Raw genomic sequence first — 17,309 nt, 5'->3', positions numbered from 1 at the left:
TTTCAAAGTTACACACTGCATTTGATACAGAACTTACTTCTCAACTGTGTATAATACAGATTTACCGCATCTACCACGTTGTCATGTGACCTACAATGTCATATGACAACTGTTCTCTGCCATTTATGAATGAAGATTTATCTTCCGATGGCCTCATGGGATATTAAGTGTCCCTTGGATGTTTTCTGTTATTTTTTTTTTATTAATGAATATTTATATTACGTTGTCATTTTGGTTTTTTATTTTTAGATTGTAAGCATATTCAGATGAAGACCTACTCATTTCAGAATGTTTTATTTTTTACTAAAACTGAAACTTTAAAAACAACCTACTCTTAAACTTTAAAAAAAAATTGCACTAAAATAATTTTGGTGTGTTATTTTTAGAAGTTAACTGAAAACTAAAATAAAATAATATAAAATATTATAAAATAATATAAAATAAAATATAAAAAAGCAACAACAAAAAAAGTGAAATATAATTTTTTTTTATTATTTTAAAATATTAATAAATACTATATCCGTGTATAAATAATACTAAAACAACTGCATAGAATCTGCATCCGATAGATTTGGCTTAAATCTTACTTTGCAACCATTAAAAAAAGTATGTTCTATATAGTATGAATGTATGTAGTATGAATTCAGTTTGGATGTACTACAATTTGGCCATGTTGTCACAGTCACGTCGCTTCACTGCCATTCACAAATCCTCTCTTTTGGCCTCATGGTATAATAAAATGTCCATGAGATGCACACTTCACCATTTCGATGAAAGTACCGTATGTACAGTTTTTTTTTTTTTTTTTTTTTTGCATAGTATATAGTTTGGAAGTAGGCATATTCAGACGCAGGGATTGTTTTCAAATAGTGATGTGTCATTCATGAACAATTCATTCAATTTGAACAAATCCTTAATATGACTCAGGAACATCGAGTCGTCTCAGTGAGGGACTCGTTTATTTCACGTTGTTTCATAGAGGAAACATAATTGTTTTAGTTTAAATTTATTTTGTTTAGGTTTAGGTTTGTTTTTTTTTTTCTTGACTTGCCCATAGATGGCTATGAAGCCTGTATCAGAAATAGAAATGATTGGTTCACCTCTCGAGTCTTTAGGTCGATTTTTTTATTTTATTTTTTGTCATGTGACAGCAGTGTTGGATGCAGAAATTAATTAATAATTACCAACCTTTCTTACAAACGTGTGTAGTCAGTATTTTTTTTTATTTTTATTTACAGTTACGTGATGCATTTCTGGTCTCAAATGATGTCTTTTATGGAATTATGGCGTGTCGGTACGGACTGCATAGCTTCAGCTTACGGGAATGTGACTGACTGGTCAAACAAACAGAGCAATGTTTTGATATCACCACAGAGCTACAGTGTTTACACTTTCAACCTACTAACAGCTTACTTAAAGTTGTCTCTCTGCATATTTGACTGTATAAAGGAAGAAAATCACATTGTAGAAGTAGAGCAGTGAAAAGCAGCTTTGCAGCAATGCACAAGTTAAAGGCAGTCTGGTTTGTTGTTGTTCTTCTGCTGTGGTTTGAACTCCACTTGGTCACACGTCACCATGAAATCTGACAGCTATATATTTAAAGCCTCCATCATACATCCATGTCCCTCATCTATGATTACTATATAATCAGCCCTGAAAGAAACCTTTACGAGTGGCAGTATACACACACGCGCACACAAATACAGCAGTAAAGGCCCATAAAACAGGCGGTGGAGCTGGCGCCGGTGGCTGGAGGGCTGAGATTGGGTTTGTTTTAAAAGGCTGAAGAAGCCTGCACTGCATTATGAGCACTTTAAAAGAGCTCTCCCCCAGGCACTGCTCACTTCACCGCCTTGATCCCTGCTGTTTACACCCTCACTGCCCGGACAGGAGGAGGAAATAAAAACAAACAATACTGTAAGCATTCCACAAGAAAATTTCCCGTCCAGATATAGTTGTTGTGTAAAGGATGGGCTGTTCTTAGAAAATAGACTGTGTCTGTAGTAGTCAGTGTATAATAGAAGAGTTAAAGAGAAAAACATCTGTAACATGGCACTAAATTCAGGAATAACGTCCAGTCTGGACTGTGTGGCATACCTATTCATGACTCGATAGTAGAAGTAAGCTTGCCTGACTGACATTTTGTTTCATAATGCTCCACAAAGAAAACCCTGTGTCCTCCCTTTTAGTCCTAGCAAACATGCGTCGCACTACAAAGCATTTTTATTGCTAGTATGTACAGCGATAGGTTATTGCCATGGAAACCACTCAAGAGACATTTGCTGGGCATTTCCATCATTTACAGACCTTCATGATAAAAAGCTTCTATGACGTCAGAGCCCCGACTGTTTATCTTTTTCTTTTCTTCTTCTTCTTCCTCCTTCCTCTATTAGTTTTTGCTCAGCTCATTTAGACTGACAAGGTGACTGGCTGACAGACGGCACAATGACTCAGCGAACGTTTGGTGTAACAACCGCCAAATGGATCGGATTTGTCCCAAAGATATGACGCTGAGACACTGATTTTCCCACCGAGTGAGCACACAACTATTTTTGGCATCAATTATATAAAAGTATAGACTAAGAAATAAATACCACATCTGAGGACTCACAGTTCAGCTTAATTAAAAAGTCTATTAAACAAGCATGATGTCAGAATGAATACTCCAAAATAATTTATAGGAAGCAACTATTACCGTATTAACTTGTTTAATGGTGAAGACATCTTTATAGAGAGAGAAGGATAGACTAGATGCATGACTTAACCTGGATAGATAGATAGATAGATAGATAGATAGATAGATAGATAGATAGATAGATAGATAGATAGATAGATAGATAGATAGATAGATAGATAGATAGATAGATAGATCCTGACTGAACTGAGTTTGTGTGTTACACATAACTTGAATGTCCGAATATGACCTGAACCCTGCCACCTTTAATAGCCCTCCTGATGTTAGCGAGCGTCACCTGAAACGCTCATCTGTTCTCCAACAGTATACAGTCTCCCACGCTGCTGTCTGTCTCGTCTCTATAGCAACTGCTAAAGCTCTGACCCCTCCTTGTTTGAGTAACTATCAAAGTGTCTAACCAAACCTTTCTCTGAAAACTCCATGCTATCCAAAGCTCTGCCATCACAAAACCACAATGGCTGTTTTTACCCAGGCTGGCCTAGACACACATCCAAAATAAGGACCAGTAAATGTCTTGACTGGAATCAGAGCAGGCATGCCGCCGTACTTGAGTCTCCGTCAGAACAGTGATATTTGTTGGTATAGGATAAGGCATGATGGTGCTTAATGGTGGCTTGTGAATAATACAAAATAGTCCTTCAAGCTCACTTGTGAATAGTGGCATCATTTATTCAACATCTTTTGATGATCCTGGATCAACATTATTGCCCAAAAATATAGGCCTAACCCAATCCCTACCCTTAAACCTAACCCTACCCATAATTTATTCCTAAAATCATTGTGAAATGATAGCTGATTAATAAGAGTGTAGAAGCACCTAACCCTCATTGTAAGCCTAAAACAGATATTTCTGTTATATCTCAATTCTGATTGGTTGATTGGAAAATTATTCCAGGATCAACAAGGATGTTGATCCAGGAACATGTTGTACTTGGTGAAATCATGCTCACCATATTTCACTGCATTCTTATACATTTTGGATTAAATTATGAGAGAACAAACTGAACTGAGTGAATCAAAATAAAATTAGACCTACCAAACTGATTCTCTTGATGTTAATTACTACCGTTCAAAAGTTTGTTGATAAGTCTTTTATCCTTACCATGGCTACATTTATCTGACACAATAGTTTTTTTATTAGTCTTTTATAATTTTAATGTTTTTATTTTTTTTTTATTTTTTATTTTATTTTTTTTAATGTTATGTATCATTCTAATATGCTGGTGCTCAGAAAAACATTAATTTCAAAGTAGAAAACAGTTGTGCTGCTTAATAGTGGAAACCGTGACACTTTTTTCAGGATTCTTTGATGAACAGAAAGCATTTATTTTAAATATATATATATATATTTTTTTTAAATGTCATTAGAAATGCTTTACTGTCACTTTTGATCAATTTAATGTGTCCTTGCTAAATAAAAGTATTGTTATTAGCAAGTATAATAAAAAAGTAAAAAAAATAATAAAAAACACTTCATAAAAGTATAATAAATCTATTAATTTCTTTCAGAAAGTGGTGTAACTTTGCACATCAGTTGTTAAATGTAACTTCTTTTATCAAACTTTTTACCACCAATGTACAGAGTTGGCAAGAAGTTCCAGAAAAAAGAGTGCTCCACTTTTTAGCAAAACCCCTTAAAACTCCAAGATAACAAAAACTCCTAAAAATCCCAACATAACAGACCATTAAACAATAACAAGTTTCCTCCTTTTCCCATCTTGCTAAAACATACACACACACACACACACACACACACACACACACACACACAAAAAAAAAAAAAAAAATCAACATTTACTCTCCCCATCCAGTCACAGCACACTGGGAGCTAGAAATCCCATGCCCAGTTTCAGCAGTATAATGTTAATGCAAACAAACATAGTAACTAAACTAAATGACTTAAAGTGGACTTCAGAGGCTACAGTTTTATTGGTAGTCTTTGTTCTGAATGAGGGTGAGGAGAGTTCCAAGACCTCTTTCTCATTTTAGGCTCCTCTGTGCTCAAATCAGCCCCTGAGGACCGATCAGTTCATACACAGGCCCTTTACAACTGCCTCCCTTTCCTGCCACCTAAATTTCTCCAGTTTCAAGTCCTCAGGGCTTCATCAAATACTCGCATTTCCCTTTAATGCTGGCTGGAAAACAGATATGCGCGATGGACCATGGGAATTATGCAATATCTCATTCATCAGCCGGAAGCTTTTTACAGATTTGAGGACATGAACTGTGATTTGAGGACAGAATCATGCTGTTCGGTTGGAGAATCACACTTTTGATGCCTTTCGACCTGTTGAATTTCAAAACCAGAAGAATCTTTAAAAAAAAAACAATAAAAAAAAAACATGTTTCACACTGTTGCATGATCTTTCTTGAGGTCATTTGTAGCTTTCTGCAATAGTTTTACTGTCTTGAAATGGCCTACATATCTTAAAGTGTATTCCAGTCAATTTGACAACTGTGTAGGATATTCAAAACCATTTGCATTAGATCACATGCACAAATTCATGTATTAATTTAGTTATCTGTAAACGTGTCGTTGCATGTGATGGCCATAAAAATAAATAAATGAATTGATTAAAAATATATAGAAGCTACATCTGTCAAAAAAGACAGCAAGCAGGTGGAAGCAGTGACCTAATTTAATTGAAAAATGACTCAAGCCTTCACAAAGAAAATGTATTAGCTGTTTGGTCCAGCAAATCATTAAACACCGGGACCGGGGAACCAATTAGTATTGTCACAATACCTGACTGATGAATCACACTCATGATCAAAGTTAAATCATCCAGTGTTCCCAATGTCAGTTTGCTCGACCTGGAGGAAGCCCAATTCCTGCCATTTGCTTGATAGGGATGCTTTGTCTGCAAAATGCAAGACTTACTTGCGATATTAAAGGCTTCTTACATCTGCATGTAAGACATGCTTTCAAATGTGCCAGGGGAGCACTTAGAGCAAAGATTACATGTCATGCCATATGGTAATCTCTTCTTAGATGCAAACACAAGAAGATGCAAAGTTTGTTCCAGTATCTGAATTGTGTTTTTTTTTTTTTTTTTTTTTTTTTAATACTTTGAGGACATGCTGGTTCATTTTGAGCAAATTCCCCAATTTTTATATGCACTTCTCAATACAGCTCAACAGCACTACTTTATAAACTACTAAATGCACCTTAAATTCAAACAGTTAAACAGGATCTGTGTGTGGACCAGCCCAGTGTTGTGTTTTGACAAGTCGGGCAAGTAACAACACAGAACTAAGTGATCCACTACAACTAAAAAGTTATAAGAACATAAAAAAAGTATGGCTACACAACTGGGAGGAAAAAAATTTAAATCCCAAAAATTATGATTGCATTTTAAAAAGTGATTAAAAAAATAAATAAATAAAAAATAAATGAATAAAAGGCTCCAGATTTGCTGTGCTTTTTGTGGGGCTGCACAAAAAAAAAAAAAAAAAAAAAAAAATTATATATCAATATGACACCAACAACGGCAATAGTAATATATTTTATTAAGAAATATTACTATTGTAGTACTGTACTGTAAAATTGCAATACTATTTTTTTTTTATTTTTTATTTATTTTTTTTTTTTCTAAGATTTGAATATTATTTTTTATGAAGTCTGACTTATTTTGGGGTTTTTTAAGGATTGTGAGAAGGAGTTTGAAAACTTATCTTTTTTGAAAACAACTGGTTTGTTTATAAATGCTTCTCATTACAGTTTTTTTTTTTTTTGATTTTCATTGCTATTTTAAAGTATATTTAAAATATTTTATTTTGATTTCTATGGAAGGGGTTTAATGGAGCCATCACAGTTAAAGTAAAAGATCATATAAAATATAAAATATTCTGTGCAATATTTAAAAATATGTTATCATATTAATAATATTTATGTTATTATTTAAAAATGTAATACTTAATAATTTGACTTGAATTTTTTATGTGTTATAATATGGCACACATTCTTTCTACAGTGGATATAAAAATAAAAAAAACAAACATGTGTTGTTCTGTAATGTGTCCAGTAACTATTAAGGGCAGAAGTGAGTCATGGGTAGTGGTTACAGGTGAGGGAGTCTTTCCAGTTACCAGATCCTCCTTTAAAAACAACACAAAAATAACATACACACTCACTTCCACACAAAGAAATAGTCACTGAAAAATAGAAAAAGAAATGCCAAAATGCCAATGTCAAACACCAGGCTTCTCTTTTCATTGCATAGCTTGTTTTTCTTATTGCATAATATGTGCCATGTCAAATAGTCAATCTAGACAAAAGACTAGCCTTAGCAAAGAAGACTCAATGACAGAAAAACCAATACAAATTTGCAGCAAGGCTGTTTCTTTCTGCAGAGAGGGAAGTGGTTGGTTATGGTATCAGGATTGGTTTATTTCATGTTAACCTACTAGATAAGTCTACAACAGTACAATGTGTGCTATCCCAGAGCTCTGTTCCAGCATAGTGCCAGTTTACATAATGAATATACTTTGACCTCTTGATGAACAAAGGGAGGTGAACACTTTAGCTAGATTTGGCCAGCATGATATGATATGCACTGCTCTGTTCTGGTTCATTGCCATTTACCTGTGACCTGACAGAAAAGCATATTTACAGTGACACATGTCTGCTGTGTATGTCATATAAGGCCGTTTTGCCTGTGTTGTGGAAAACTCTCATTTATATGATTGTAATCATTAGCTACTGTACAGGGAGGGTTGAAATAAAAGTAAATCATAGCCTGAAGTGTTGCACTAAGCCAAGAGATCAATTACCCACAAACTGTACCTGTCACGGTTATGCTGCTGTGGAGGAACGAAGGAACATGAAGACGAAGGAGTTGCAATATTCACAGTCTTTATTATATCCGAACTGGAGAAAACACGGGGGAGTCAGTAGTCAGCACAAGGAGTAGATGTTTAAGACAGCACGAAGAACTCAGGAAACACATGGCTTAAATACTCAGCAACTAAAGGGACACACCTGGGATCAAATGAACTAAACGGGAAAAACAGTAACCAAAACCAGTAAGCGGCACCCATTTTCCCCGTGTTTGTTTTCCGTTTTTTAAAGTGTTTTCTTTTGTTTTCCCATTTTTCCCCCACGGCATGGCAACCGCTGCACGCATCACTGCGCTGTTGTCAAGCCTGTCGGCCACAGCTCTTGCAGGCCTGCTGGCCACCGCTGACCCAAGCCCACTGGCTGCCCTATTCAACCGTAATCAGAAGAAGAGGATGAGGAGAAATGGATAGCTCAGAGCCCTCTTCCTCGTCCGAGAGCGCCCCCCAGAGCTCGCTCCAGTGTTGGCTCCAGCCCCAGTGGTAGTTCCAGTGTCAGCTCCAGCCCCAGAGCTCACTCCAGTGTCGGCTCCAGCCCCAGAGCCTGCTGCAGTGTCGGCTCCAGTCCCAGAGTTTGCTCCCGTGAGGACTCCTGTTGCTGAGTTTAGCCCAGAGAGGGCTCCAATCTCCAAGTTTAGCCCAGAGAGGGCCCCAGTCCCCGAGTTTAGCCCAGTGAGGACTCCAGTCCCTGAATCCAGTCCAGAGCTCACTCCTGTGCCCACGCCTCCAGAGCACCCCCCAGAGCCCACTCCTTGAAAGTGCTCTCCAGAGCCCGCTCCTCGAAAGCACCCTCCAGAGCCCGCTCCTCGAAAATGCCCTCCGGTGCCCACGCCTCCAGAGCACCCTCATGACCCTGTTCTAGCCAAGATGCCTGTAATTCCGCTGGGGTCACAGTCTCAGAGGCTGCTCTGCCATGGCTCCCCGAGCTGCCTGCTCCACCATGGCACCCCGAACAGGTACCGCTTCCACCCCCCAGAACGAAGGAGCATGGAGATGAAGGAGTTGCAATATTCACAGTCTTTATTATATCGGAAAACACAAGGGAGTCAGGAGACACATGAGGAGGGACATACCTGGGATCAAATTAACTAACTGGGGAACACCTGGACCAAATGATCATAAGGACAGGAATGGAAAAGGACCAAATAAGGGCATAAACTAAACATGGAGCACGTGGTGGGAGGAAAACACACACAAAACACGGAACAAGGTCTGACAGTACCTCAGATTAACTTCCTTTTTTATTCAGTGAGAAAACAAAATCAGGTTACACTTTATTCCCGTAGTCCACTTTAGACATTCTACTATCTATAAGTATAACTTTGCTGCTACATGTCAACCAACTCTCATTAATTTGCAACTAAATGTTAATTAACTTCAATTAGAGTATTAGTAGACTGTAAGGTTAAGGTTAGGGTGTGTAGAATAAGTTGACATGTACTTGCAAATTTACTTAGTAGAATGTCTGTTGGTGGACCATCAAAATAAAGTGTTAGCAGATATTAAGCAGACAGTCTACTAATACTCTACTGTTGACATGTTGCAAAGTTACTTATAGTTAGTAGAATGTCTCACAAGAGCACTATAAAATAAATCATAAAGACTGCTGAATTAAAGCAAAATAAAACCAATACAGCCTGGCCAAGATATACTGTTTCTTGTCTCTTTGTCAGATCCATTGTTTCAAAAGGTACCCCATTTTTTAGCAAACAAAAATGAATCTAAAATCAATGTGAATTATCATTTACAACCCATTTTATTATAATGTGGCAGATTTCTGAGTGAAAAATGGGCGTTACATACCGGAATGGAGCCAGACCAACTACTGCCCACAAACTCATGTGGCCTAAGTGACATTAGTGGGGGAAAAAAAGTTATAGAAAAAGGAAGTTATTACATATTGATAAGGAAAACAAACATTAATAACATGAATTGTTCACAAGTAGACCATGAATGAAAACAATTCTACACATTAACTCATCAAAATTTACCCCATTTACTATATTTACTGTTCATTTAATTGATTTATTTCACTTTATTTAAACTTTAAAGACGCACAAAAATCCCTGTTATTATATATACATATTATATGTACATATTGTCACGCTCTTGGAGGCGCACAAAGGGAGGCACACAAAGACGAAGGTAATCCAAATAACATTTAATAGTAATCGAAGATGATGAAGATTCATATAAAACACAGGGTATCACAAGCAGCATACACAACTAATAACTGGCAACTGAAGGAAAAGAACGGGAAGACTTTGTACAAATGCAAATGAGGGACTAATGACATAATGAACAGGACACAGGTGAACAAAATGAACTACTCAAGGGAACTAAGGAAAACTAGGTCAAGGGACTGAATCAAGGCAGGAAAACAGGAAAACACAGAAAACAAGGTTCAAACCGTGACAATACTCCCCCCTCAAGCCAGGCACAACCTTGCACCGCAACGGAACAAAGGTTGGAATGGAGGGGGACTTAAAGGAGGACAAAGGAGCGGAGATGGAATGGTAACAGTGGATGGCGAAGGGCAGGCAGGAAGGCGGGCAAGTGGATGACCGGGGTGACAATGACGGATGGAGGAACCATGGCAGATCAGATGGATGGAGTAGCCAGGATGGAGGCAGGAGCAGCCAGTGCAGATCAGACGGAGGCAGGAGCCAAGATGGAGACAGGAGGAGCCAGAGTGGATCAGCCTGAGGAAGGAGCCAGGATGGAGACAGGAGGGACTTGGAGCAGGAGGAACCAGGAGGGACCCAGACCACAGCCAACATGACGGCAAATGGTGGAGCCGATGGAGGGAGGAGCCATTGTGGAGGAATGGCTGATGACTTCAAGGGGATGACCGACAGTGGCAAAGCAGGTGGGAGAAAAGCCAAGGGTGGAGACGGAGAGCCGATGAGCCAGGGTGACGAAAGGATCCGGAGGGCCAAGATGGAGCAGACCGATCAGGTGACCGAGGCGTAGGCGGGGTACCGGAAGGCCACGGTGGAACTGGAGCGACAGAGCACCAAGGTGGAGCTGGAGGGAGGGAGGACCCCAACGGAGCCGGTGGGATGGATCGACGAGGTGCAGCTGGAGGAGTGGAGTCCTGAGGCGATGGCGGGTCGACGACCGACCAAGGCAGAACTGGAGGGAGCTAGGAGCCATGGTGGAGCCGCTGGGTCGATGGGCCGAGGCGGAGTCTGGGACTCAGAGGCTGGAGGCAGAGATATGGGATCCTCCAGCCATGACACTGATGAGGAGAGGGTGGGTGGGCAGAGTTAGGGGTTCAAGACAGTTAGGGGTTTTTGGGTTGGTGTATGCTGCCCACATACACCAAAGTGGGACTTCCAGCACAGGTAGCGCTAGGGATAGGAGAATGATCTCCATGGTCATGACAGGACAGATAGACAGTTCAGGGCAGACAAACAGTTCGGGCAAGGCAGGAGAACAAAAAAACGCAGAAAATAAAGTTCAAACTGTGACACATATATACTGTTTTATATATATATTATATATATATATATATATATATATATAATATATATATATATATATATATATATATACATACATATATATATATATATATACACACACACACACACACACACACACACACACACACACACACACACACAGACATCTCAAGACATGGAAAGAGAGAAACAAATGGGTGACATGACTGGGATCAAGTCTGCACTGGCTGCCTGGCCCCTAGAGACACACAAACTCTGTTAGATACACATAAATATGCCAATACACTATGCAGCTGAAATATGCATGAGGTGACATATAACACAGATATCACCTTACATCCGCTTCACATGCCAATTACAATGTAGTTCAGTGACTGGATCTCATTTTGCTGTGGAAGGGAAGGAAGTGAGCTGAACCTTAGAAGTGGTATTGTCATAACCTGCTCTAATAACACCTACAAATAATGTTATTGACTTTCTTTAGTTCAAAATACAGATGGAAATCTAATATTATTAAAAGTATATATAAAAGTATATATAATTTTATGGTTTTAATTATGACAAAATGCACTGATAAGCATTTATATGACACACACTTCCTCTTTTGTGATCTGTGAATCTCAGTATGTACAAACAGACAGTTATTGTGTTTCTTAAGCTATATTTAAGAGCATTTCCTCAACCAGTGACATAAACTTTCAGCAACAGCTGTAGAGGATCATGGAAAATTGATCAAATATTTACCTAACATTTTTCCTTCTGTCCTTCCATCCAATCAAATCCTATCCAAAGTGATAGATTAACTGATTAAATGGACCCTGAACAGCATCTTGGCATGCATCCACAGACTAACTCTCTCTCTCTCTCTCTCTCTCTCTCTCGATTAAACACACACACACACACACACACACACACACACACACACACACACACACACACACACACACACACACACACACATCTGTTAATGAACAAATAAACATGACCACACACAAAGCTGCTCTATAAAATCATGTTAAATTTACATTAAAATAGTGGCCGCTGTTTTTGCTAGATACTGGTGACAAAATGTTTCAGGCATTATGGTAACTGTATATATTTCATCAACTGGTGTCATTTTAATGTACCAACTTAACTATGCAGATTTGCTCTGCATAATTTAATTATATTGAGTTAATAATATATGAGTCTTTCAATTATATTGAATTATACAGGTTGAGAAACAGAAGGCCCCAAATATGAATTACAGTTCACCAAAACTGGAACTCCATGAACTTTTACTCACATAAACATGTAAAGACAAAGCACAGTGTTACCATTCAAAAACAAAACACCATCAGGGTAACTAAACATTAAATGTAATTTAATTAAATGTTAAATTAAATGTACAGTACAAATAACTAATAACTAAAATAAAAAAGAAACATATCAATCTTCAAATAAATAGTTGATATAATGGATAAATAGTAATGTATGAATTTAAATGTTAATAAATATATATATATATATATTATATATAATATATATATATATTTAATATATGTTAATATATAATATATATATATATATATTTATGTATTGGTTTATATGTTTATATAAATATATACAGTTTTTCTTATTTTTTTGTGTGTTTTTGTTGGTTTATTTTTTGATTTCTTATTTTTTTTGTTGTTATTAGTAAAAGATAACACAAGTGAACACAACATGCAGTTTTTAAATGAAGGTTTTTATTTTTAAGGGAAAACAAAATCCAAAACTACATGGCCCTGTGTGAAAAAGTGTTTGCCTCCTAAACCTAATAACTGGTTGGGCCACCCTTAGCCACAACAACTGCAATCAAGCGTTTGCGATAACTTGCAATGAGTCTGTTACAGCACTGTGGAGGAATTTTGGTCCACTCATCTATGCAGAATTGTTGTAATTCAGCCACACTGGAGGGTTTTCGAGCATGAACCGCCTTTTTAAGGTCATGCCACAGCATCTCAATGGGATTCAGGTCAGGACTTTCACTAGGCCACTCCGAAGTCTTCATTTTGTTCTTCTTCAGTCATTCAGAGGTGGACTTGCTGGTGTGTTTTGGATCATTGTCCTGCTGCAGAACCCAAGTTCGCTTCAGCTTGAGGTCACAAACAGATGGCTGGACATTCTCCTTCAGGATTTTTTGGTAAACAGCAGAATTCATGTTTCCATTTATCACAGCAAGTCTTCCAGGTCCTGAAGCAGCAAAACAGCCCCATACCATCACACTACCACCACCATATTTTACTGTTGGTATGATGTTCTTTTTCTGAAATGCGATGTCAGTCCACAGAATATTTTCCCAAAAGTCTTGGGGATCATCAAGATGTTTTCTGGCAAAACTGAGATGAGCCTTTATGTTCTTTTTGCTCAGACCATTTTGCCCAGTCTCTTTCTTATGGTGGAGTCATGAACACTGAACTTAACTGAGGCAAGTGAGGCCTGCAGTTTTCTGGATTTTGATGTGGGGTCTTTTGTGACCTCTTGGATGAGTCGTCGCTGTGCATTAACAGAATGTTAATAGCCTATTCTTTTTTTCCATTCACTTTGATACTGATAATAGTCACAATTGTGTGTGCATATTGTGCATCGCATTAAGTTGCACAAACCTACAGTTGCATGCTATCTAGTTACATTGAAGAGGCCTTGGATTTACTTCAGCTCACCAGCTGACTCTGGACTGAAATACCATGAACTTTACTGGAAACCTCCAGCTGTACAAACATGCATGTTTGAACTGAAGAACGTCAAACTGTGTCAATCTAGCAGGTTAGAAACTTTCACACCAGGCTTGATTTTGTTTTATCTCACGAGGACACAATTAATAAATGTACACAGTGGAATCGACTTAGGGTCAGGCATTTTATTTGTCAGGCTATTGATTTATGTGTGGTCATGTGACCAAGTACTGAGAGTAATAAGACTAGATAAGGTTGTATGAGAAAGGTGTTATATCCCATGGACCCCAGAGATCCTCCTGTTCAGCTCCTGAAATGTCTCTGTCAGCCTGAACAAGTTCATGATGCCTTTTGCAGCAAGTGTTGTGTAGGCAGAGAAAAGTCAATAAGGTTACATATTATTATTATTACCATGTGTGGATGGGAAGTGAGTTCTCTAAGTAACATATCACAAAGCAGGAAACAGATCTCGCAAGAGGCTGTTTTGAAACTACTGCCTTGGATGATAAATATTGATGGAAGTATTGATGTGCTGAGAGATGAGATACAAGTGATACATCAAACAGTCAATCAGAGAGAAAGAGGGATGTTTGCTATTTGCGATGGGCTGAGTTTTCAGGTATTTGTCACTGGAATTCATAGTATGGCCATAATAACATTTTATTTTATTTTTATCTTTATTAGATTGATTTAGAATAAGCCTCTTTAACCAAAATGGTCTCATGTTAAATTGTTATAATTAAAATTTCAAGATGGCTAAATCTAAATAATTAAGCTGCACAAAAACATTAGACCATGAACCTAAACCCACTCTTCCTCTTCTGTTCTTTCCAGAAGAGGAAGAGTGGAGTTTTGTGTCTCAGTGTGTGGTGTGTGATAGCTTTTTACAGTGTTTTCACAACAATGCTTAGAGAATATCACTGAAAAACGGTTTTAACCAGAAAAACAGGCAAAGTTTTTCCATCATGTCATTTCCATTCATTTACCATCCTAAAGACCACTGAAAGAGTACCGCTTCATTTTGACACAAACCTCAATCCGCCAGAGCAGATGGTCTTCTAAAGAGGCCTCTGCCAGTATTAGAGTTCAGATCTGGGCAAAGTGAAGACAGCACACACACAATGGATATGAGCCCTTTGCCTCTCAACAGACAGCATGCAGTCAGCGTTCAAAACAGCGGCTCTACCATTCCTCTCTCTCTCACTTTCCTTCTCTCAAACAAAAACAACCACAGTACCGCAGCACAAAAATAACAGACTTACTCGAAAGGAGATATACTTTAAAAGAAGAGAGAGGGAATAAAAATAGTTGCCACAAACTGCCAACATCTCCCAAACTGTCTAACACTAATTGAAGTTGCTACAGTGCAGAATAAAAACAGCCAGGAATCAGGGAGAAACTAAACCCAAGATAGATCTGATAGACAACTAGATAGATAGATAGATAGATAGATAGATAGATAGATAGATAGATAGATAGATAGATAGATATAGATAGATAGATAGAGCGATAGATAGATAGATAGATAGATAGATAGACAGACAGACAGAAAATTATTTCAGTCAGATGTTTCAGTGGACCGAGTATCCTGTAAATGAATGGTGCCTCATTGCTGTGTATGTGTTTTATTGGCAGGGAGCCTGATATACCAGCCTGGGCTCCTCTCCTGTATCAACTGGAACTCCTAGACTTCAGAGAAAAGCTTGAACCCCTTTCACTGCCAATCCCTGACCGAATCCGCATCGGCAACCAGAAACGAGAGCGAGGCAACTTCTACTTCCAGAGGGAGGAGTACGGCATGGCAGCCCAGGCTTACTGCATGGCTTTAGACATGCTTACGACACACACAAATGGTAATCCAACCCACAGTGCCATTCAAACACCTGTGTCATGCAAGAACATGCAAAAATCTTTCATGCATACATAAATGCATAAGGGCACAGATCTCAACAAAAGGAAATGTTCTTTACAAACTGATAATATGCTATTTATAAATATAAAAATATTATTAATACTGTTACATTATAGAATATTTATTTCTAATATTATACATAACTTCTGGTGACAATTTGGTCCCCATATTCATTCACACCATGCCATCATTCAATGGTGATGGAGGAAACCCCTAAACCAGCTCTCAATCCTATCTAGTTCTAGCAGCTCATCTATTTAATCAATAATCATGTCATAGGAATGCTCAGCCATGTCTGCAAGCTGTGACCACCCTGAGTAACGCTCTTATTAAACCCTGTGCTAATCAAACGTAATAAATCTACATGTTATTTCCACCTCCTTAATCATGGTAATTGCTGGAAAGCCTGGGCCATCTTGAGAGGAACATTTGACAGTAATGAGACAGTAAAGTGGAAAGCACCGCTTTGGATTATAGACACTGATAATGACCACATATGTAGAAGTGATCTCCACATCGCCACAGTCTCCACTGACCACTCAAGCGTCACATATTAGACTCTCCTTCATTTTCTATGCAATATTTTTCTACATTTATATATTTCTGTCTCATTAGCAACTAAATAGTAATATACAAAATTATTTTGAGAAAAGATCTTGTAGCGGACAAACACGAAATTGCTCTAGCACCAGGTGATATTCAAAACAAAATGTTTGCTGGACATATTTGCAATCAGCAATCCCTAACCCATAAACAGAAATATATATATACATTAGGAAGCTCTAGAGGAGTAAGGGAGCATTCACACACAACGCCTTCTTGCATTACTTTATATAAACACATAGACGGACGTTCTAAAAACGCAGTGCTTAGGATAAAATAAGTGAAACTTTGTAAAATAAGTGAAAGCGTTCAAGACCTTGCTTTTTTTTATTTCCATGCCTTTGCATTTTAAATGCAAAAACGCATTCTGTGTCAACTCATTGTGCTTTTGTTCCCAAATTTCAGCGGCAAATTGTTGCCCGCAGATAATTACATCGTTGTTTATACCAGTACCAGTAGTATTTTTTAACAAATCGGTTAAGTGAATGATTCAATGACCCACTCGTAAAGACACAGACTTGTATAGACTTGTACAGCCAATTTGATTATACTTTAAGACAGCAACTGAATTCACAGTTTTTTCTACTGTGAAATCCCTACCACAAATGCACAGACTGACAGTCTCTCTGGAACAAACATTGAAAAGTCAGTTCTGTTGAACTGTTCTGTTGTATATCAGCACTGTTGGAACACTGCTTGACCAATCAGATTTGAGGGCCAGAACTAATGCAAAATGCTGTTTACACTGGATTGGTACATAAGCAAACACATTTTAATTGTGTTTATCATTTTCTTTGATGTTACATTACCACAGTTTGGTTATAAGGGGCTGTTCAACTGTGTCCTCGTATAGACAGTCAGAGGTGTGCATCAGAGGAGGAAGACGAGGAGGTGAAAGACTACCGGGTAAAATGTCTGAATAACCTGGCAGCAGCACAGCTGAAGCTTGGACAGGTTGATGAGGCTCTGCACACCAGTCGAGATGTGCTGTTTCTGGATCCCCAGAATGTCAAAGCGTTATTCAGGAAAGGGAAGGTATGGGTGAATATTATACAACGAACTAGGCATTGAGATTATTTATAAGTTGTTTATACCTTTTT

General features: G+C 38.0%; 1 protein-coding gene across 1 annotated transcript in view; it reads left to right on the top strand.

Annotated features, from left to right (window-relative positions):
- Nucleotides 1-17,309, top strand: part of LOC109108857 (peptidyl-prolyl cis-trans isomerase FKBP8-like) — a 42,589-nt gene that overhangs the window by 23,078 nt on the left and 2,202 nt on the right. The window contains exons 4-5 of the mRNA XM_042775178.1: nucleotides 15,330-15,547; nucleotides 17,063-17,244. Of these exons, the coding sequence (XP_042631112.1) occupies nucleotides 15,330-15,547; nucleotides 17,063-17,244 (400 nt within the window). The remainder of the gene's footprint in view (nucleotides 1-15,329; nucleotides 15,548-17,062; nucleotides 17,245-17,309) is intronic.

This window comes from Cyprinus carpio, chromosome A18 (assembly GCF_018340385.1).
Source record: "Cyprinus carpio isolate SPL01 chromosome A18, ASM1834038v1, whole genome shotgun sequence".
Lineage (NCBI taxonomy): Eukaryota > Metazoa > Chordata > Actinopteri > Cypriniformes > Cyprinidae > Cyprinus > Cyprinus carpio.
The sequence above is the reverse complement of the archived record's forward strand: the minus strand, read 5'-3'. Positions and strand labels throughout refer to the sequence as shown.